Source organism: Pezoporus flaviventris, unplaced genomic scaffold (genome assembly GCF_033815535.1).
Source record: "Pezoporus flaviventris isolate CSIRO_AGI_PZ_B2104156 unplaced genomic scaffold, CSIRO_AGI_Pfla_v1 ptg000037l, whole genome shotgun sequence".
NCBI lineage: Eukaryota > Metazoa > Chordata > Aves > Psittaciformes > Psittacidae > Pezoporus > Pezoporus flaviventris.
In genome coordinates, this window is record NW_026892585.1 from 13350546 (window position 1) to 13374130 (window position 23585).

Here is a 23585-nt window from a genome sequence, read left to right on the forward strand (position 1 = left end):
CTTTCATTACATCCTTACTCCCATTCTTCCCTTAGTCTGTGCTTTCCACTGCAAACACCACACATGGCTTTGCAAGTATTCACTGCACTAGAAGTAATTTTGTGACCCTGTTAGCTAGAAAATGTACCCAGCCTTCTGCTCTTGTTCAGCAGCTGATAATGACGTAGGTTACGTACCTGCTGTGAGCACCTGTAGGACAAGATACTTGCAAGATGTCTAGAAGATGCCTTTTAAAATTACTACATTCAGCTTGCAGGAGCCTTGTGCAGTGCCTCTCCATGCAGTGGGGGGCAGCATGTGGGGTACCCACGGGTGCTAAGGTTCTAGGGCAGGAACCACCCTCACACTTCCATCCTCTGATAGCCTACACGTCCTCTTCACAGTCCCTCCAGTTGCATTTGTAGTTATTTGCAGCCCCTTGCTCCAGCATTGCAGAGCATCTGGGCACAACATTGGATATGGGGCCAATAGAGGGGATGGCTGGTACCCCCAGGGGCTGCCATGATCCTGTTCACCCTGAATTTTACTAATTTAGAAGTGCTGATGTGGAACAGATGTGGTTGTGCCTGGATGATGCAAGGATCCCAGCTCTCTGTCAGAGAATCCCTGGCAAAGCAGGGGGAAGATGTGCGAGCAAAACCTGGGGCTGCACTAAGCTCTTGTGGGGCATCACGCAGTGCATCTACCAGCATTTTATTGTGCAGCAGTGGCTATGCTGGAGCATGTAGGAGGTAGCATGTTTGCCATATGTATTAGTGCTGTGCACTGGGCTGCTACCGTGTGTTTTCTTCTTCAGGCCTGGCAGCCTGGAGCAGAACACAAAATGCAATGGGTGAAACAAAACCCACTTGAAAACTGTCAAGGGGAAACCTGTTCACTTCTCAGCTAAAGCTGTGCTGGTTTTCTTCAGTGGCAGAGGTGATGCTTTTTTTCCCTTTCTGGCTCACAGGAAGTGACAGGAATTTTTGTTGCACCAGGTGAGCATTTTATTTATTTATTGCCTTTCTTACATTCCTTCTCTGAGGTTCCCCCCCTTCTGAGATGAGGCAGGCCCTTTTAAGCTAGACATTCTAAAAGGTGGCTGCAGTGAGGCTCCAGCCTCACTGCAGAACTCATCCAGGTGAAAAGGTGACTGGCTAAAACCAGCATGTACTACACGGTGTTAACCTCTTAAGAAGCAGCACTTACAACAGATTCCCTAGCAGGTCCCCAGGAATTAAAATTCAACCTGGCTTGCCACTGTGAAGGGCATTAAGGTTTTGTTTGATTTGGTTTGATTAATGGATCTCTTCCTACCATTCTTTTTTTACCCCGTCCTTGCTGTGGGATACAGCTGGGAGGGCACAGGGCCTAGACTGAACCAGCAGTGCTGCAACAGGGAGCACAGCACCCACTAAACCAGGGCATACAACTGGAACAGCAGCATCACATAAAATGCAGTGGAGGATGAGCAAGGAGGACTTGGCTTGTAATGCCAGGTCATCCACATCAATGATGGGCTGCCCAGGGAGGTTGTGAATGCTCCATCCCCGGCAGTGTTCAAGACCAGGTTGGATGAGGCCTTGGGTGATATGATTTAGCGTGAGGTGTCCCTGCACACAGCAGGGGGTTGGAACTAGATGATCTTAAGGTCCTTTCCAACCCTAACGATTCTATGATTCTATAATTCTATGGTTTGAGTCCTTCAGAAAAAATGGCTCCTCCCACAAAGGTGCGGACAAAGAGTTTCAGCAACTGTTTACACAACAGGTAAATGCAGACCTGCAAAAAACATAGCTAAGGTTCCTGTTTGATTGAGTCCTGTGGCTGTAGGTTTTGAATGAAGCTTCTCTAGGTATATAGACTTATGACTTTCGCATGGCTGAATCTGCAAATCAAAGTTAACCATGAAGAAGGGTTCGATCACTATTATTTAACTGTTGGAAAAGTATATTTCAAATGCTACTCATTAATTTATCTCTCCTTTGGCAACAATTAGAAGGAAATAAAAGTAATGTGTGTCTGGGGGGAACCTGCATGGGGAGGCTGGCCTCGGTGTAATGGAGAAGATAAGATCCTATGGATCAGCTTGTCTTAACTATGCACTGGAAAATGAGGACAAGCCTCCACAAAGGACATTAAAATCACACTCTTTGTAATCCATTGACTCTTCATTTATTTCCAGTGGTGCTTGTACTTCTAGTGTTTTTTCCAGAAGACATATACCTTCTAAGATACCAAGTACCAAAAAAGTCCTTTTTAATTCTGTCCTTCCCCAATATCTTGTACATAGTTTCTTTTGTTAGTTCCTCTGGATTCCCCTTGTTGATTCTTTTTTGGCAACTTTTTACCTTAAGTATTTTAAGGTCTGCATGTTCATATTCGGTCACAACAGGAGCTGTGTGATTATTCTCATCTAAAAAGATGGGGACTATCCTGGGTGTATTTTCTGTTGGTGTAGCTCAGGGAATCTGGTCATTTTAGTCACCAAATACCAGCACTTCCAACAATCTTCTCTTAGTAGGCTCAGATACTGTTGATATAGATACTTTAGTCTAAATAGGAATGGTAAGCCTTTTTTCCTCCCCTGTGGCAAAATGTGAATCAAATTACCATGATGTTCAAGCAGGAATATTGCACACTGCAAGCCTAAGGTTGGGCAAAAATTGAGCTGCAATTCCAGAGCAGTAGAATGATGTTCATTCCTTTTTTGTACCTGCTTTGTCTCCTCTGGTGTTTGCTGATAGCATGGATAAAAGCATACTGGTAAGATTCGCTGGAGAATTGCCTTGTAAAATCATCATCATGTGGAAATGGTTGCACAGGTAATTGTATACTGAGCTACTTTCCATTAAATATACTGAAATGTCAGAACATGCTCAAGGTTTCATTACACATCATCTGGATCCCACTCCTGTAATTGGGCTGAACTTGGCCAAAATGGGCTCCTAAGCATTCGGTCTTATTAGAACAACTAAGTCTCTGTAGTGTCATATGTGATATCATTGACCTAAATTCCATAAATCCTGCTAAACCTTTGTAAGCGTTTGGTAACCAGCTAGGGAATGGAGTTAAAGGAAGTGACTCTCCACAGAAAACCTATAAAACACATCAATAGGAGTCATACAGATTGACAGGTGAGGAAGCGCTGCATGAAAATGCTGAGTGTTTTGTCCTACAGCCTTTTGAAAAGATGGGAAAAAGTGTTCTGCTGTTGTTTGTTGGCACAAAGACAATCTAATCTAGAACAGAATAATAAATAAATATCATTGCTTTAATATGCAAGAAAGGAATAGAATAATATCTCTACCTTCTTAATGCTAGTTTTTCTTTCAGGGTTTCTTAAAGCCTGCAAAGGCTATTTCTACTGTCATTTCCTTTCAATGGCAAGTAGAAATGCTGCAGTGCAGATGATAGACTAAAAGGTGTTAATGATGTATTCATATATTTAATGTCAAAAGTTTAAACTCATGTTTTTTAAAGAGAGTTAATAAGATCCTAAATGATGATTCCAAATAAAGCATAGCCATTATGGCCATACTGCTGGCAGTACGGTGCTCATACAATCTTGTCTCTCAATATCACTGCCAGCATATGAAGAAGCCACACAGAAAACTCCACACCCCTACCTTTGTTTATCAACAGAAGCCAAACTCTGACATAGCATAATTGCAAAATAAGAATACCTTCTGCCAGACAATTCTGCTTGCACTTAAACAGGAAATCAAACAGGAATCCATATAATTTAAAGGCAATGTGTTTTCTAAGCACTTCAGAAAGAAATCCAGTTCTGCCCTTAATGCCGAATTGTTGGACCCAAAGGATTATACAGCTTGTCTGCTGAGCACCTCTTACTAAAACCAAAACCAAACATAGCACAACTGTCATTAGGATTCGAATGTCTGAAATGAGCTGAAGGTAAGAAAACCATAATCAGTCCTTCAGGACCACAGAACAATTCTGTAGCTGTCAAAACAAGAATTAAGCCTTCCTATAAATGAGCATAAATTGACACAGCAAAAGCTGACTGCTGCTGATGTAAAAAAATGCATAGTTCAGTCCTTTGGCTGCTGAGTGTATCTACAAAGCATATTCAGGGCTACAACTGGGACGCACGAAAGGTTATCAAAATATCAGCCATCCTAATGTCTGCTTTTTCTCTGGGGACCCAAAGAAAACCCCGAGTTCACCTCTTGCCCTTCACGTTTTCCTGTGCCGCCGTGTGTGTGCTAGGAATATAAAATCAGCAGTTCTTGCACTCTGTCTTGTCCAAAAAATGGATTGCTTTGAGAAAAGTAATTTATGCAAAGATACATTAAACAGGACTAATATTTTTCCAGCTAGACTTGAGGATCCTGCTGCTCTGTTTTCCCAAAGAACATCATTACTAACATAAATACAAGGTGTGCTGGGTGACCCACAGCACCGTGTCTGTGGGGCATGGCAGAGCATGCCCACGGTGCATCAGGTGTTTCCTAGTGTGGCCAAGTCAGATCTCTCTGACAGCACTGGATGTGCAGATTCCTTCCCTGGGGTCCCAATAAGTTCAACCTCAGACTGATATGAGGGCACATAAAGCCTCTGAGACCTGGACAAATCTTTGCTAAAATGGAGTCAAAGTTTCCCACCAGAGTCAAGTCTTTGGATGATGTGTGATATTTTGGCATGCTAAAATCATACAGGAAACCAGTTATTTTTCTAAGTGCCTGGCTTCTTTTTCTGACCACAAAAGTCTGGGGATCTTTAAGATGAGTATCAGAGACGTGGATTTTCCCTGCAGGTAATTCAGTAAGATTGATGAGTGTAAAGAGCGAAAACAACAACTCTCATTCAAAAGCTAAAATCAATTAATTTGTGTCTTTTCTGCACCCTCTCAGTCAGTACCCTAGCAAAGTTCCTCTGAAACTGGAACCTCTTCTAAAATAGTGAAGGAATATGAACTTTCATCTTTATTTACAATTCACACCAAAAATGTAACTCTGAGAAAAGCTTCACAGAGATCAAAGTGTCTTTCTCCACTTCTGGAGCAATGAATGGTTGACCAAGAAAGGATGTGAATGTATTTAGCAACCTCTTAGGAGAAAAGATAACATAAGCCACAGACTGTATAAATCCAGCAATCTGATGAATTTATGATATCACTATCTTTTCAAGAACATTTTCTGCAAAGCGTAAAAAATGCATTGTAGAATCATTGTTTGCTGAAAACAATGCTAACCTGCCAAAGCACTTATTTGAAAATGTATTTGATATACTAACGAGTGGGTGTTTAAGGATTTGGAACTAGAGTTATTATTATGCATAATGCTACCTTGCAGGAGTAGCTAGCCCGTTTGTTTGTGACTTTTAAGGATGATCAAATCACTCCTGAACGAGAGCAAAATCCTTTGTGTTATTATCTGCGCACTGAGGTCCAACGAAAGAACTCAAGAATATTCCCTTTCCAGACCCTTTTAAATTTACATTGATATTATAAACCATGTAAGAGATGCACAGAGTTATTTAAAAGCATACCTGTAAGTGGGATGGTTTTGGAAGCACTGCTTTGTTTTTCTGGTGAATCTTATTGAATCAATTTTGTTCCCAGTCTATTTGTATTAGCTGCGTAGAGCATTCACAGAAATGCGATTGTGTATTGTAATTTCACTTTGATCACAGTCATTTTCTTTCCTGTGTTTCCCAAGCAGTCTTCTAGAAAACAAAGCAGTAATGGTATGCAGCAGTGGATATTGAACTGCTTGCAAACCACTTGGGCAGCTCATAAAAACATTATTAAAAGGCAAATGCCCTTTGTGCTCATAACTTTTAAACCACACAAGCTGAAGTGCTTTAGTACTTCTAACGCATTGTAATATGCTGAGATGTGCTGTTGCAGAAGTCAGTTGCAGACTGACAGCTTGTCTCTGCTGTCAGTCACTGGTTCCATTTGACTCTGACTCTCCCTCCAGTGCAAGAAGACAAGTGTCTGAACGTGGGAAGCTCAATGAATGACAGGTAGTATATTCTTCCTGGAGTTGTCTCTCATCTCCTACAGAAGGATCCTTTGCAGAGGATGCTGAAGTATCTCCCTGTACCAGTGAGTCTCTTCGCAAACCACAGAGGCTCTGGAGATGCCCAGTCCTGCAACAGGGCTCTGTCTCATCCATTAATGTGAGTCTATTCCAAAAATTTGGGTTCTTGGAGAGCTGTGAAGGCCACAGAGGAAAAGAGAGCTTTCTGTGCCCATGTGCTATGGGTACTTCACTCAGTAAAACAATTATGGAGCTATTTTAAAGACATCCTTGATGTTCACTGAGGAAGTGACATATTGCTTTTGTTTCTGAATCCACTGAACTGCTATCTTCCTCTCTCCTGAGCTCATCCCTTGCTTAGCAAAGTCCATGCATGCAATGTTCAAACATGTGAGTTTATTCCTTTACCTAAAGCATTGGGAGTCCGAGGATGTGTTTTCCCCAAAACAAGACCCTGTGCAGGGGGCCTGCAGCTTTCCCCAGGTAGAGGAGAGCAATGGTACTTGCTGTAGTGTCTAGCAGCTGAATGAGTATTGCCAGCCCTCATAATGTGCTGGGGACTCTTTCCATCACAGCAGCTGCCCTGGTTCAATGTGTTCTTTTCCTTGTTGTAGATTTTGATGGCTGCAGTTTGCTGTAATTCTCTTCATCTTTTGTCTTGCCTGTTTCTGCTGCAAACTACAGTTAACTTTATACTGTCTATGGAGTCCAGGTTTTGTAGCCTAAGAAGTCTTTCTGTAAACTGCAGTTATAAAGGATGGACTATCTAAGACCTTCACACAGACAACAGGCACTAATCTAATGAGCATCAAATTGTCAGCATATTATAGATTTTTTTCAGTTGTCCTCAAGATGTTTATCCCAAATAACCATTTAATGACATATGATTTCCCCCAAAAAGGAAATTATTTTTTCATTTTGGTGTATTAATGGAATATACATTCCCTTTCATGATGGTTAAATTGCATTGCCTTCTTTTCCTCCTCTCCACCTCCCCCTTCCCCATCCTCCACTCCCAGCTCTAAAGGATGATATTTGATAATTTGATAGCTTTGGTCTAGATAGGAGAGTGAGTGTTCCTCCCAGGAAAAACACTTAAAAGTTATTTTCAGTGGTGGAGTTTATGATTCTACTGTACCAGACAGAAAACAGTACTCAATGAGCTCAAGTCTAATTTTAAGCAAACTAGCTGCTCCATGCTACATGCCCTTGAAGACGTTACGTGCTTACAGTAACATAGTTGCAGAGTGCAATATGTTTTTTTAATGCCATTGCTGATAGAAAATATGAGGCAGCATACGCTCACATTCCCCCGCCCCAGACACTAAAAGCACTTTAAAGCTGATTTCCATCAGCTGTCCGTCAGATGGCCTACATTGAACTTCTGTTTCACCCACTCTAAAACCAGGTCCCTGTTATCCAAGATGTTGCATGCCCACACAACTCAAAACTACTGTTTGAACAAGTTTCTGCTGTAGAAGAGACACTTAACTGCTTTTGAGAAACACCCGAGGAGTGCAAATGGTGCTGTAATGTGAACAAACACAGTTGGTTTGCTTACTGCATGGAAGGCAAATTGAGCATTTGGGAGGTACTTGATGAAAACCATGTTTTGGTGTTCCAGTTAACTTGCCAAGCTGTAAGTGCCAGCACATTCATGCAGGGAGGCAGTCATTACTTACAGCCATGTCGCAAAGGTACATGACTCACTATTGATTTGTTTGTGTAAGAAACTTCAGTGTTTGAGGTGAGGTTCTGCAACATAGTATTATGAGACGACCGTTCAGAGAAACTAGGTTGACATGCAGCTGATGAGGTTGACACTTATTAATATTAGATTAGATACCTTTGCAAAGCACAGATTTCAGGTGGGTAGATTTATCATTCTGTTGCCTTTTGCGCATTAAAATTTCATGAGAGTTTCTGACTTAGAGCAATGAGATTTGCCACTAATAACTCTTTGTCACAATGAAACCTATTTGATGTTTCAGAGGGAGTTTGAGCATCGCAATGCTGTAAAAACTCATCAGAGGAGATGATCAGAGATAGGAAATGCATGAGTTTCATGAATGGATCAGTGCTGTAGTACAGTTTTTGTGGATACCATGTGGCCAGTACTGTGAGGCTTACTGTAAATGGGCTGTGCCATCTAACAAGCTCAGTATACAAAATGTGTCAGGCTTGTTGTGTGCCTGCAAGTGCTTCTGTCAGGGAAATCCAGGAATCCAACTTTAAATTGCTTCTGTAAATGAAAGATGGAAGAGGTGACATGGTATCCTCCTTTCAGAGAGATGAACAGAACACTGAAAGGAGTCTTATTTTTCCAGGGTTATGTACAAAGCTGGCCTCGGAAATGGTGGCACCGAATTCCATGCTAGGACTGACAGAAGCCACTTTTCAGTCCTTCTAGAGGAGATCTGCTCTGACTTCCATGAGCTCCTGTCCATGGCTTTGCAGTTTTTTGAGTAAAGATTTTAAGAGTGAACATCTCCTTGATTTTAAGATATTCTTGTATATTTTGTTAAAACAAAGAAGACTGAGCCACAAATGACATTTTGTGTATTTCAGTTGGCTTATCAAATATCACTGGAGAGACAATTTCCTAAGAAGCAGCATGAAATTACTAATTGAATGAATGAATGAATGAATGAATGAATGAATGAATGAATGAATGAATGAATCAAATTACCTTAAATGTTTTTTCTGGACTTTATAGTAACATAGCAGTAACTTCAGCAACCCTACAACACATTAGGAAACTAGTGTTTACACACTCCCTGCCTCTGAAAGCCATTTTCTAAGAGAGCTCTCCATCCCTCCCACAGTTCCTGTTTTTTTCTGTGCCTAAATGAGCTGGGAATGAAATGGATAGAAATCAGCTTTTCCATTCAAGACTAGAAAACATCCATTCATAGAAACAACACTGTCTTACAATGCAGAGGTGTGTTACTCACCTCCACAAGTAATGTTATACTAAACCACAGCAGAGAAAAAGCTGTCCTGGCACATTCAGTGGATGGAATCTGATATTTGTTGTTAACATTATTTATTAAGTTCATAAATGACTTCATAAAAGTGCTTACACACACACAAAAACAGTAGTTTGGGGTTGTTTTTTTTCTCCATCATGTTTCTTCAGGTTTCTACAGCTTCAAAGCAAAGTGTTTACTCCTGCTGAAAACCCCTTATTCTTCACTTCTAGTCTGCCGGCTTCCAACATGTTCAGATAATATTTTGTCTATCATTCTCTTTCTCTAGTTGATAATGAAAGTACAAACATCTTGCAAGAATTGTTTCTGTTTATTATAAGTAATCTCTTAGTCTAAGAAATCAGTGTCATCAACCAGCCACCTCTGCCTTTCAGTGCTGTTATCCCTGTTCCTTGAGAAGAAGAAGAATGTCTGATTTGGAAGTGAAATGTCTGGAGGTTTGTCCAGATTTAATTTCCATCCTATTTTGACTGTTCATGTTCTTGGGAAGCAAATCTTCACCCTTCTCTCACTCTTCCTACTGTCTGCCTAACTTAATAGCAGTGGAGGAATAAATGATGTATGTGCAAGTTTCTTTTGGATTTCAAAGTTTGGACTATGGAGTTTAGTCATCTCAGTTTAACATTGACAAAGCTTGACTCTGTGTACCTGTGTATTAAATGTATGCAAAACCAGAAGGAGCTGCTAAAATGCATCCATATCCCCATTGCATCCCTCATTAATTTCAGGTTGTTTTTCCTGCCAGTGCAGTGGGGCATAGCAGCCATCTGCCCTGCAAAGGCTCTTCTTTAAAGTTAATCATGCAGCTGTAGTGTTACTGCTCAAGTTTGGAATCACATTTGTCCCTTCAGCTACACTTTTTTACTCCAGACCCCACTTGAATAAATTGTCTTTTGGGCAGAGCCCAGAGAAGTCTGGACAAATTCCAGATGGGTGTTTAGAAGAAGTGTTGAGCACAAAAGAAAGAATCATGCGTTTTTCATCAGGTAACATGTTGATCTGCCTTGCTGCACTTAACAACAAACTGAGAACTATCTTCTCTGTGTTTGCAGATGGGTTTGAGTCAGAGACTTCTGAGGCCTGATAGAAACAGTGAAAGATTAAGTTCTTAGTTGTCAAAAACTAATGGTAATTCTGACATTTCTGGTGACATATGAACACTGGCGGGATTTATATAGTCAACTTTGGGGATCTAAATTAGGAATTGAATCCTTCTGCAGAAGAAACTTAAAGGCAGCTCAGAATATTTTTCTCTATTGGCTATAAATGGAGCACAGGGAGATGGATTTCATATTTTACATACCTACAGTGAGGTTCCTAAAATAGATGTTATGAATAATCCCCTAAAATGAATACCAGTGTGCAAGAACGCAATCACAAAACTTAATCCAGTTATCACTATGACAGTTATGTCCCGTTCTGCTTCCCAGGACTGATGTTGCACCATATGCTTCCTTCAGACCTACTTCTGTACACATGTCAAGAAGCTTCCTTCAGACCTACTGCTGTACACATGTCAAGAAGCTAACAGAGCATTTTCCCTCCACCCTCCCTGCAAATAATGATACTGTATAAAGCAAAAGGTATGATGCCCTAAATAACAGTGACATCCTCAGGTGAAGAAGGTCCTTTTTGCTCAAAGACCTGCAAACATAGGTTGTCACCAAAGCACTCAACCACTTAGCTATAAGAAAAAAGAGTTGTCTGAATCTGTTTCCCTAATTCCGATTTCACTAGGCTAACTAGAAAAATTACTAAGATTAGAATTTCATTGTTCTTTTCACTGTTTCTTTCAAAACCCACTTGGTCACTCTAGCATACAAGCCCAGACTACATTGCATTTTGGTCTTACAGCACACAAAAGTGCTGCAGTTGGCCAGGCAAACTTTTATAATCTCCACACAGCCCTACTAGTATCAGCAGAGCTGTGATGGAGCAGTAATTTAGCTGCACAGTGCAGGTCCCTGTGCAGGGTAAGAGAAATTACTTTGAAGGTGAAAGGGGGGAAAAGAGCTACCAGAAAAAACTGGCTGAAAGTAAATGCTTTCATTTTAGTCACACAGATGTCTAGTCAGGGAAAGCATTTGTATGCAAAGATCTGAAATAATGACAGCTCCTTTTAAAATAATAGAAGAGTAAATGCGGATCTCCTATGTGGAAAGCTGTAGGTGGATAAGTGGAATCACGTTTAAGCTGTGTGTGTCTGATGAAATGAGAGGATGGTGCTTTTAGATATAGATAGGGCATCTCAGGTCCATTCATCATCGTTTAATCCTTTCAGAAATGACTTATTACCCAGGAAAAGCAAACAGTGACTGATTCCATCTTAGTTCAAAAAAGTATGATTTACGGTGAATTTTGGTAGATAGGATAGTCACAAGATGTTCTGCTAATGTTATTATTTCTATTGTGGGTGACCAGGGCCCCAAGCCTTAGGGACAACAATAAAAGGCATTCCTGGGTGACTTAGAACAGAAATCTGGTGCCTGCTTGTAATTTTAAACACAGCTATACACTGCAAAGGAATAATCATTTTGCGCTATATTGAATATATAGAGGTGTACTATAGCTAGCTTTTCTCTGCTTTAGAAGCAGGAGTATTTGTGGTCTAAAGTCTGTTAAGTCCCTGAATGTTATATCAGGAAAGACTCAAATTCTTTGTACAGGAATTCATCCCTCTACTTGAAAATATATTATGGCTTCACAAAATGAAATTTAAAAAGGATTTCTCTGTCTTGAGAATGTTATAGTGACTGAGATGCAGACGAAATGAGGGCATTTCTTCTTTGCTGATAAATTTTCAGGGTCCCAGGTGGTTCTGTGTAATGTGGAAAAAAACATATTACCATATCCTACACTGAAATTGGTACTGGAGCTACTGGCGAGATGGGAGAGTGTTTCTGCTGTTTTACAGTTGCAGAGGGGATACAGTTTATATCACTAGGCACGCTGAAAATCCCACTCTGAGCACCTATGAACAATGAACACACAGTGTCCTCTTCCAGAACAATTAAGTACAGTACGTAGATGCTATTCATGGAGGAAAGAAGAGGGATTTTTCTCAGGAGTCCTCCTTCCCCGTGTGGACCTCAGCTCTATACTCGGAGCTGTGCTGCAGAGCGATTTTTGCTACCTGTAAGGGGTCTGAAGAGCATTGCTCAGAGACAACAGGCTCAGAAATGCTGGTTTAAGGATGTCTGTGTGGTGGGTTGTGATTGCGTTAATTACAAACCATGAATCATAGACATCTTGTTCCTGCATTTGTAAGATTAAAGTAAGCTATATAAATAACAGTCATTACAGGATTTTTAAGTGGATGACCATTCTTGCTTCCAGTAGCAAATTTGGAGAGCTCATTATCTTTATATTTCCACTAATGGGAGGGACATTGCATTCTACTGTTACAGATAGATACAACATTTAAGCTGATTTTGGTTTTGTGCCAGTGCTACTGTTCCCTACTGCAGTGAGCTACAATGGATAGTCACAGCAAACATGAATATGGTGACCAGCCCCGGACTTCCCAGTGAGCCCTTTAGAAGGTACCTAAAAATATGTGAGCATGAAGTACACAAGCTTGGGTCCAGGCTGGTTAAAAACACCTTGAATTTTCATTTGGAATTGGAAACTAAAGCAGAAGTAGTTGTCAGAAATCCTGTAGCTCATTTCTCTGCTTTTGGGGTATTCCACCTCCACAAGAGCTCCCTGATTGGGCAGTAACCAGCCTGCTTTTTGGAGTAGCGTATGTTAGACTAAAACACTGCGGCTACTTCATTAGGATGAGCTCCATTGTGTCTTAGCACACTTCCTTGACTAAAATTCTCTGCATACATAGAAGGCAAAGTCAATCCAACTGCCGCAGGATTATTGCCAGTTCTTGAAGGCCACCTTTTTTTCTTAGAGCCCCGGTGTTGTTGGAGCATAACTTTACCTTTTCAAGGAGAGTTCATTTTGAACCAAAACCAGTTTCTTTTACATTAAACCTCACAAGGAAATTGTGTAACTCGACTGAATGTTTGTGCCAGTCCCAGATTCACTGTTCCTACACTACTAGACTGGTTTGGAGCAATGTGTTTTTAAGATGCCAAGTTATTTATGTGAGACCTTTAGCTTCATGATTTCACCCCTAAACCACGAAACATACTTTGTTTTCCATGGCCATCTTCCTTTGGCTGTGTGACCAAACACCGTGAAATAGAGGTCCTGATACCCCAAAAGAGACTATGTTTCCTTTACACAAAGCTTTTTTCTGTCACTCAGTTTTCATGCTAATGCTCACTCTTGGTTTCTTTGCCTCACTCTTGAGGTTATTCCACTCTTTACCCCATCTACCTTGGTTTTGGAGAAAATGCATTTTAAAAGGGATGCATGTATTGGGTATTTTCTATTTTCTTCGGGAAAGACTGAGTCTTGTGTTGACTAACCGTACACGCAGACAAGAACGATTATATAGAGACATACAGAAATATTTCTGGCTCTTCACGTAAGAAACCTGACCTGAGAGTGTAGTAAAGCATGATTCATAATATCAGACTGGAATTGTATATCGTCAGTGTCCAAGTTACTCATTAAGATCTAGGATAGTATGAATCATCTTCAAATCTGAGCTAAAGTTCAAAGAAGAATTTGAGTTTCTGCTAAGGAGGTACTGAATCGCCAGACATGGCAATGGATATCCAATCTGGTTTGCCACGTGATACCACAGAGTATTGCAGGCAGCAACCACATACATCTTATCCTGCATCATGTCTCTGTTTTTGGGGGATACACTAGTACATACCTAACTTAAAATTAGTCCCATATTGTTTTCCAGCTACTGAATTAGTCTTTTTGGTAGGATATGTATGGAAAATGATTGTTTCTTCTTCAGGCAACTAATACAGCCATGCAATGGATATTCTTATTCACTCCCAGTCCAGGCAACTTGACACAGTTTCATAGGATGCACTGAATAAGTAATGTTAATGTTGTCATGTTTACTCCTGGAGACTATTTTTGCTCTTGGTAAATTGATTCTCATTTGTTCTGTGAATGCAAAATGAACAGTTGTATTAAATGCTTAGGTTTCTCTAGCCCTCAGAGGAAAGGTGGAAATAATCTATTTATTTCCCTAGTTCTCAAGCTGTGTACGCACTCCGGTGATTTGCAGAGTTGCTGGAATTCCAGCTGGTGTTCCGGAATCAGGCTTCTTCCAAAACTGGGGGTTTTAGATGCCACTGGGGACTCAGGCAAATGTGTCAGTGACACCCTTCCTAATATTGACTTACCCTTTTCAGCAGTGATGGGAACATGCAGTGTAGAATGAGGATGATGCATTAGTGGAGACTTTTCTCTTACCATACATTATTTCATTAATTACACTCTCAAGCGGTTCTATGACATAATGAATGCAGATATCCTTCTCTCAATTTTATCAATGAACTCTGCAGTACAATTGTAACTTCCTCTAAGTCTTCTTTTCTGAAGGTAGGATACTGATGCTTCTCACCTCTCCTCAGACTTTTCCCACACATGAGCAGAAAATGAAGGTGTGGAAAGGAGAGAAAACCATGGATTTCTGTGAATTGTTGAAATAAACTCTATTTCAGTTCAGCATTCCTTATTAGGCTTCTGTGTCTTGGGTGGGCAATTATGTAAAGCAGATGGCAGGTTCCAGCCAAGACCCAGCTGGCAAGGTGTGAGTTTTCCAGTATAAGTGGGAAATCTATGGGCTCTTTGGCTGCCAGCAGTCCACCTCCATTAAGGTGACTTGCTGAGTTAGCTGCTAATTGGTGCTATGCAATTAACTTCCAATGCTCATAATCATTGTGATGTCTAAGGTACTTGTAAAACTGATGAATTCGTATGTATGATTTCTCTGATATGCAGGAGTATTACAAGTTCCATTTTCCAGGTGAAAAGCTGTAACAGATACAATTATCAATTAATTTTGGTAATGGTGTTATTATATTAAGCTTTTGTACATTTCAGGGAGTAACAAGTCATCTTCATTCCTTCAAGTCACAGAGGCAAGGAAGAAAAACACTGAAAGACAGGCACAGTACATTAAGGCAGTCAGTGCCATAATGGTTTTGGTGTAAGGAAAAAAACAAGAGGAGAAGAAGAAGAAAGGAAGGACAACTTCTAATATGTTTGCTTGTGTTTAGCTGTTGTAGTAGTAGAGTTTGATGCACTTATTTAGTACCATTTAATTAGTAGATTAGTTGGTAGACTCTGCCTTCAGTCATATTAACCAAAGTCACCCCAGAAGTCAATGGCTGAGCACAGCTGGTTTTAGCCCTGCAACCGTGCTCTCTCTGGACAGAAGCAGCACAGAAAATAATCATTCTTTGCTTTAGCGGGACCCAATTCCACCTATTTGCTCACATAACCCTCTTGTGGCAAGCATATTGACTTTTTACTAAACACTAAGCAAAATGAGTGTAAAATTGTTTAAAACCCAAAGCTGCCTATCATCCAGCTGTCTGTAGCAAGTGAAGAATACGGTAGTGATATAAAAAGGCACTTTTAAAAATACCTCCTTGTCTTTTTAATGTCATTCTCAAATCATCCCTTAAGGTTTGGTATTTATATCACCATATAGACTGTAGCTAAATACTTTTATAAGTCATCTTTTGTTTTTTACTATTTATATGTAAGCTACCATCTTTTTTTGTTCTCTCTTCATTACAGCCACAGCAATACCTAAGTGAACATACATTTCCAACTAAGTCTGTCAGCCTATGGCTTAAATTCAGCGTGCAGTAAAGTGCCTACAGGTATTTCTACCCCTAACAATGGACACAATCTAACAGTATTCTTAAGGTACTGATTTCTGTGTTGAAATAGGGCAAAGTCACGGAGCTAACGGTCATGATATTTCCACCTCCAACTTCCCAGATATTACTGTTTATGAAAAAAACCTCAATAAGCTATGCATGTTTGGTCATTAAAAGGAACTTAAATACATTCCTCTGTCAGCAGCAGTTGAAGTTTGATGAAGAATAATGAGAAGTAAAATACTTTTTAGCAGAGATTTTTAATATATTTCTTGATTGGTTTTTGAATTGGTCAAATAATAAGTTTGAATGGACTGTTTAACCAATGAATTACATTCCTTGTCCAATGCTACTCAAATAGTATTTGAGTATAGCTCGTGTCTGCTGCTTTTACTCTTGAAAAGTAGAGTTAAGAAGGCATTTATTTGGTAGATCATCTGGGTGAAGTGATCTAAATGGATATAAATATGTGGGAAAACCATCTTTTCTGAAAACAACTGTATTCTGCTTGAAGCTTTCCAGTGTAATACTGCACCTGAGAACTCACCCATCTGCCAGACCCCACTCTTTGATCTCCAAAAGGCAAGGATATTAAAGACACTAAGACTCTCAAGTTACGTGAAATGACATCAGGTAGGGGAAGATGTGAGAGGTTTCCTGCCAGGAGAGATTGCCATGAGCATAACTTGCGCTAAACTCAAAAAAAATATATTTGGGAAAAGATGTTTAGAAATACCCTCCTCACAGGGTAATCTTCAGAGCTTCCAGTTTCTGAGAAACTAAATTGCCTTGGAGATTGAAATCTGTAGGAAACTGAATTTTAGTTTCAGTCTTCACAGATAAGCTTGTTTTTAAGAAAAACATTTTTACAATAAAGGAAAATTCCCAAAAGCAAACTGAACACAAGGCAAATATGGCAATATTCCTCTTTGTTAAATTAGCTGATGCTGAGTGATTAGTAATATTGTTCAACTCAGCTGTTAACTCTTAGCTGATTTCCTAGTGCTTAATACTCAGATAATTTCAGAGATTTATGCATGAACTGAGAGTTAGACATAAATGTGGTACTGACACAGGCATTGTATAGGCATATATTTAACATGAAATATTCTGAATCCAGGCTTCAGCAACATCTTTAAGCATATTGAAGTTGAAGGGGTTACTCACATTCCTACAGATCCCTGCAGCCTCGAGCATCAAGCTGAATTATGGTGTAGGGAGGGATCAGTATGATTCTTATCTCTGCATTTGCCGAGTGGGTTGAACCACTCCATTCTGGTAGTGTTGAAAGGAGCCTCAATCAGTTAGCTACATCTCTACTGCATCTGGCTTGGCAACCAGTCAAGGAGAACAACAGTGCTCATTTCCTATTCATGTATTATGCACAATTTGCTTTGAATACCTTGTTTATTCTAACATGAAGGCTGTATTTTCATTTCATTTTGGTACTACATTAGTGGGAAGCATGAGAATTTGGGACACTACTCAGATATCAAGCTGCAGATCAATAGACAGAAACTTTTTTAATGGCTTTGAAAAGCCTGCATTGATAAAGCTATATCCATTATTCTTCTCTATGCTACTGGGGCAGAAATAATAAATACTTTAAGAATCTCAGAATAGATAGAAGTAGTAATATTGACTAAGCAGAAACTGTTTGCCAGGAGATTAGGCTTTAGTTGGTAGGATTTAAATATGCCTGGCATGTCAAAGCAATGTGACAAGCCAGTGTTTTCATAATATTCTACATCTACCTCATAACTTGTTGTGAAAAGATGATGACTGTTGCCAGATTGCTTTGTTCTTATTAATATTTTTTGAAGATAAGAAAGTGAAATGACTCCATTTCAGGAATGAAGTAATTTCTTTGTGCCAAAATACTGACAGGAGCTCTTGGTGCAGGAAGATAAATTAAAGTTCTGACTCCTGCATCACAAAAGAGGTCAACATTGCTTGAGAGAAGCTTTACTGTTCCAGCTGGTGTTACCTCTTTTAACACTGCAGATGTGAATGTCAAGTGAATTTTTTACGTGTATTTCCATAACATGAAATGGAAAAGACTGTTGATCTCAGGCACTTTGAAGCTCTGATTTTAAAAGTCAGAAATAATTTTAGGAACAGGAAGGTCAGAAGAATCAGTGAGTGGAACATGGAGCTTGTTCAATATTGTAATGTCAGCTGCATACATTAGTTGTTGTCCACTGGGGTATTTGCCTTGTTGTCTTTGCCACTGATTATTCCAGCTCCCTCAAAACCACACTTGCAATGCCTTCCCCTCCCTTCATGTAGATGGTGTTTGAAACCCTAGTGAATAGCTCTCTATCCACCTCCATTCTTATCCAAAAAGCAGCCTTTCCTATGGGTCCAAAATATCAAAACTCCCACCCAGGGTTTACCCAGCACAGCAGTGGGAGTAGCCTCGCTCCAGCACACCTCATGTGGACCAGCCTTCTCCTAAGCTATCCTGTTACGGACACTTCTGTCTGCTCTTGTTTTATTTCCTTGTTCTGAGCATCCATGTCCTTATTCTGGTTCTTTCTCTGCTACAGCAAATACATTTGTTTTCTTACTAGGAAAAGACCCTTTGCTCTTTAGTTGAGCTCTTCCTATTAGGACCCATCTTCTATTACCATGATGGTGTATGTATTACTTGTGTCCCTGCTCTGGCAGCAAGCCCAGCCCTTGTGCCCTCTGTGCCAGACGGACACATGGGATCATTTTCCGCCATTCTCTCTTCCAAAGCCCTTCTTATGACAGTTGCCCCCAGTATTCTGCTTGCTGATGATGATAGGCAGAAGGTGGACAGTGTCCATCTGTGGCTTCAGTTGTTCTTCTTCTCTTTGCCTGTACTACTGCTTTGTTGCCTACCTTTTATCATCCTCTGTATCCCAATCTGGGACTGGGAGCTCTTTGAGCAGGGACTGTCTATTTTCAGAGTCCTGTGAACACTGTAATGCTTGATCTGTGATTGGTGCTTCCAAACTGTGCTGTGAGGCTGTATCAACATGCCTTACATGATGGATAATATTGCTAGTACACGAAAGGAGTGACATGATAGTCACAATCAAGATAAAAAGTGAATTACAAGTGACTCACAGACAAACAGGAAAACCAGCCGCCAACACTTCAGAAGAGCCACTGCAAACTTTCACCTCCTCACCTTGCGACAATTCTTACATCACCTGTAGTTATGAGACAGTTCCTTTCCATCACTTTGCACAACTTATTCTAACTGTTTCAACTGAGAGCAGTGTTTCAAACAGGACAAGCTCCTGAGCAGACATGGCTGAGACCATGAACAGGAGTTCATTTACATGCAAAGAATGCATATTTACAATTGGGGTGTGCAGTCCTTTGTTTTCCAGTTTAAACAGATAGATACAAAACAGACGTCAAAGGAGTATGGGAAATCACATATGAAATAGTGGAAAAGTGCTGTAATTCCTACCATAGCTCACCAAAAAAAAAAAACAATAAAAAAAAAAATCAACAGAAAGCATACGAATATATCTTACATACACAAAAATCACAACTCAGCTCTCTCGTAAACCGGGATTAGTAGCAGGACGCCATTACAGAAACAGCACATATTTTCCCTTGGGAAACTTAAATCCCCACAGATTTAGCCCATTCAAGGCCACAGAGAAACAATGTGCTGCTTATGCTCTTTTTTCCTTTCCTAGTTGCTGAGACCGATGTTCTACAAGCCAGGTTTCTGTACAGTTTTACATTTCATTTAAAAACTGCAAAGTTCTTGGACCAGCATCCTTTCCCCTTTCAGAAAAAAAAGCTAAATGCATTGCTTTCCACCTTTATGCTTTGTTATATTTCCCTAACTTGGTTAAACCAGACAAGATGAAGTAATTTTCACTTGCCAATGCAAGAGCGTAATTGATGGAGCAATAAATACCCTTATGAAGTACTTTAGAAGGGGTTTAGTAGAAAAACACAAAAGATTAACTTTAAAATAGTTTAATTTAAACAGTTCCATGACAACAACTGGGGAAATGTGGATGAATGTTCAGACTGGAAGATAAGATTCAGTGAAATCAATGAGCTGTAGCTGCTGCATCTGATTCAGACCCTACTACAGCTAGCAACATCTTTTCAGATGGGAGGCAGACTGAGCCCTGAGGTAAGCAGCCATCCATCTGTCTTATGGCAAACTGCAGCTGGACATTAGGTGACAACTGAATTCTTCACCACTCAACTTGCATTTTCTTATTTGTCATTTTAATAGTAACCCATTCCATACACTACCTGTGATTGCCAACTGTGTAACAAAGAAGGTCATTCGAGATTTCCGCTTCCTCCTCCAGGTAGAGAAGAGCACAATGGCATTCCCAGCAATAGTGACAATAAAGAGAATCCAAAGAGTCACCAGCTGCTCCGTCTGCATTGAAGAGAAGGGAAAGAAAAGTGTATTGGTAGGTGACTTGGGTTGAGCCACTAAGTTATCCTAGGACAAATGAGATGAGAATGGAAAAGAGGAGTGAAATGCGAATTTTGCCAATAGATTGCATTTAGTTTAAAAGATATCCTTTTTCTTTCAGCAAATTCTTAACATGCTTCACTGCTGGTGATATTCATTCCACTTTGATTGCAGTGGCTATATATTACTTCTATCTCCACAAACTCACTAGCAGTATCTGTGCTTGGCACATAACACTAAAGTGAGACGCAGCCTTGTTTTCTCATGGTGCTCCAGCAAGCTGTGAAATAACCAGCTTCCTCACTCTGTAAGGAATATTGATAGATGGGCTCCCTTGGAGAAATGAGGGAAATAAATACTTCTTTCCTTCCCAGCTCCAGTGAGTCCGGGTCATTCACGAGCCCTATGAAATTCAAACATTCACTCCATGATCTAGATATGCACCAAGATTGAAAAGCAAGCATGACCCACTGTAAGGAAAATTGTATAGAGAGCAATACGTGATGACAAAACGTCCCCTAGTGGTACTGCCTACAATGAAAAGAAAGGAATTAGGAAAGCTATTTGTGCTCTCAAAGCATCAGGATCCTTAGGCTGCAAGAACAAGGGTGTATGTATCTGCATTTACTTGTGTTGTGACCACATGCCAAATCTTCTCCCTACTTTTGGCCTAACAAAACCCTTGCTACATGCAGGATAATCACTTTCCAGTGCCCACTCTGCAGGTTTCCTCCTCCATGCTAGTGTGAAGTTTATGTTTTCTCCATAGCAACCGGCCAGCTCTGAGCCTGGTGAACCTAGGGTCAGCTTGGAGAAAATATTCTTCATTTCTGTAAAATTCTCACTTATAAAACCCTGTCCCTTGTAAAGCTGTATGTAGCAGCATGGAACGTGTTTCTACTGCTCTTCTGTGAAGACAAGTAGAGAAGAGTGTATTTTTCACAGTAAGGGGTTTGAAGGATGTAAAGCAGAAAAACTCAGGAGGAAATAAAAATCTTTATGTATCCAGCAGCAATAATATATTCATTATTACTAGCACTGAAGAGAGAAAAAATACTTATCTGTCTCAGCAGAACTGATAGTTACTAAAGTTAAAAATTTCCATAAGGGACCCTTATCCCAGAACCAGCTGCTCCTGATCAGACCCCTGCGTGAGTGAAATATAGCGGAGCCTTCAGGCCCTGTTCTACCTTCTTGTGGCTTTCCAATGCTTCAGATGTATTGGTTGCCTGGACTCACATCCTAGAAACTGGGAAGAGTTTTGGATTATGTCAATGCAGTTGTTTGGGATCTTCCAGTTCCTGACACCAAACCCATAATGTGGGAGCTAGTGAAAAATGGAGAAGATGGGCAAGGGCTGCAGTTAAAGAGGGATCTCCACTGCTGGCCTTACAGAAGTGACCCCAGGGCATCATTATGAGGCTGTTGGTGAGACCCATGCCTACCTGACTGGGCTGATGATGGAGCAGAAAGAGGGGAGAGCACTCATTAAAAGTATTTGGCAGCCACTAACCCATAACTTTCTCATGTGTGAGAAAAGAGAAAATGGCTCAGCTGCGAGTGCAGGAAGGGAAGGTGAAATGGAGCGAAAGGAGGAGGAGCAAGGAATTCTTGCTCTACTATGGGCTTTAGTGCCTTCTCAGCTCTTAGCAGCATCCTGGCCAGCAGTCATGGTCCCTTCTCTGATGGGGAGCCACCTATGGGAACCAGCCTCAGCTTTGTTCCAGGTAGCCACACTACCCTGTGGGTTATGTGGGCATGCAGGGAAGACAAAACCTGGTGTATGAGCAATTCAAGGCTGCATTCTGTGCCTAAACCCAGAGATTAGTTTAAGCATGCAATGAAGGCTGTGTTTAGATTGTTTCACTTTTCCCAGCATGACAACTTTTGCCGGCATAATCTGCTGTTTGGGTCATGTCACCTAACTGCAAAGCTCTAAAGAAAGAGAACTGCTCTAAGTTGCCATCCCGTAGTCTAGATAATAACAGTGTCTCAGAGATGAGTCACCATTCGTCTCACCTGCCTTAGGATGTCCTGTCTCCACTGATTATAGAACGACCTAGATAAGACAACTTGTGTGGGCTGGATACTTAACCTTTAGACAAAAAAAAAACCCCAAACCTCCACCTTTTTTGAATGTCTGAAAATCTATTGAATTTCTTGGAAACAATTTCCCTATCAAATATGTGGCTGAGACATGTGGAGCTATTTTTATGGGGATGCTTTGCTTTGTACAGGAGTTGGAAGGAAATGTCTTTTTAGAAGGCAATTAAAAAACGTGATTTCACATCACTTTTGTCCTTGAAATCAGTGGCCTTTCCTCAGGGTTCAGGGTTTTTTTCTATTTCATAAAAAATCTTTAACATATGAAGACAACTGAGGAGCAGAACTTGTTCTCATCGTCTCTGGTGTAAAATCAGGAGAGTATTTTCTTGAAGAAACTCTGTATTCCTGTATTATACTGATATGGGTACAAACAGAACAAGGATCTGATGCTCAAAACTTCTTACAGTTCCCACAGAAGAAATAACTTTGGAGCAACAGAGACTGTGCTAGAAGGGTGTTTCCCTAACATGGGGGCACAGCGTATACAGCCAGTTTAAATCCCCTCCTGCCAAGTTAAAAAGCAGCGCTGTACAGTTAAGCAATTTTAGTGCTAAGCCTCTATGGGAATATACAATCAAATCAGATTACAAAGGTAACTGAAAAGATGCAAAAGATGAATATAGGAGAGGTAAGTTTTAAAGGCCATAGATAAAAGAACAAAGCCAAAGTTTTTATTAATCTATTTGTGGTCATTGCCATTTAGAGAGAAAAGCAAAAGAGCTCATTCCTGGGGATTAAGGAGTTATAATAACAGGCCACTTAAATCACTGCAGCCTCTCTCAGTCTGTGTTAGCTTGCAGAATGAAAACTTCTGTAGCTATGAAAGGGATATCTACTGTGATAAAGGCCTTCACAGAGGCTACAATTAGAATTCAAAATTATCTTGACGAATTGGAAACATGCACTGAAAAACCCCCCAAGGTACTGTTCAACAAAGGACAAGTGCAGGATTCTACAGAGCAGTGGGTGTAATCATACAGAGTTAGACGAGCCTTCCAAACATGCCCCCTGCATGCAGCACGCATGATGCCCCACAAGTGGAACCTGATTTAATAATGTCACCCTACCATGGGAGTGACAACTACCCTCATGAGATAGATTGACAGCTGTCTCGTGTGCCTCTGCTCTAATCCTTCCACTGTATTCAGCCTCTCTACTACACCCACTCCTGGGCTCAGTGCTTCAAGAGACACAGAGCGATAAGTTGACAGCAGTCTAGAGGATATATCCAGGAGACTGAATTAACTGACTGAATTAAGCTGCTTAATCTAGCAAAAAGCAGACTGCAGGAAAATATGAACTTGAAGAC

At 40.5% G+C, this 23585-nt stretch overlaps 1 protein-coding gene across 1 annotated transcript in view; it reads right to left on the reverse strand.

The window, feature by feature from the left end:
• The window catches only part of NPSR1 (neuropeptide S receptor 1), a 52700-nt gene that overhangs the window by 21957 nt on the left and 7158 nt on the right, over positions 1-23585 (reverse strand). The window contains exon 2 of the mRNA XM_061465058.1: positions 19999-20131. Coding sequence (XP_061321042.1) covers positions 19999-20131 — 133 coding nt within the window. The remainder of the gene's footprint in view (positions 1-19998; positions 20132-23585) is intronic.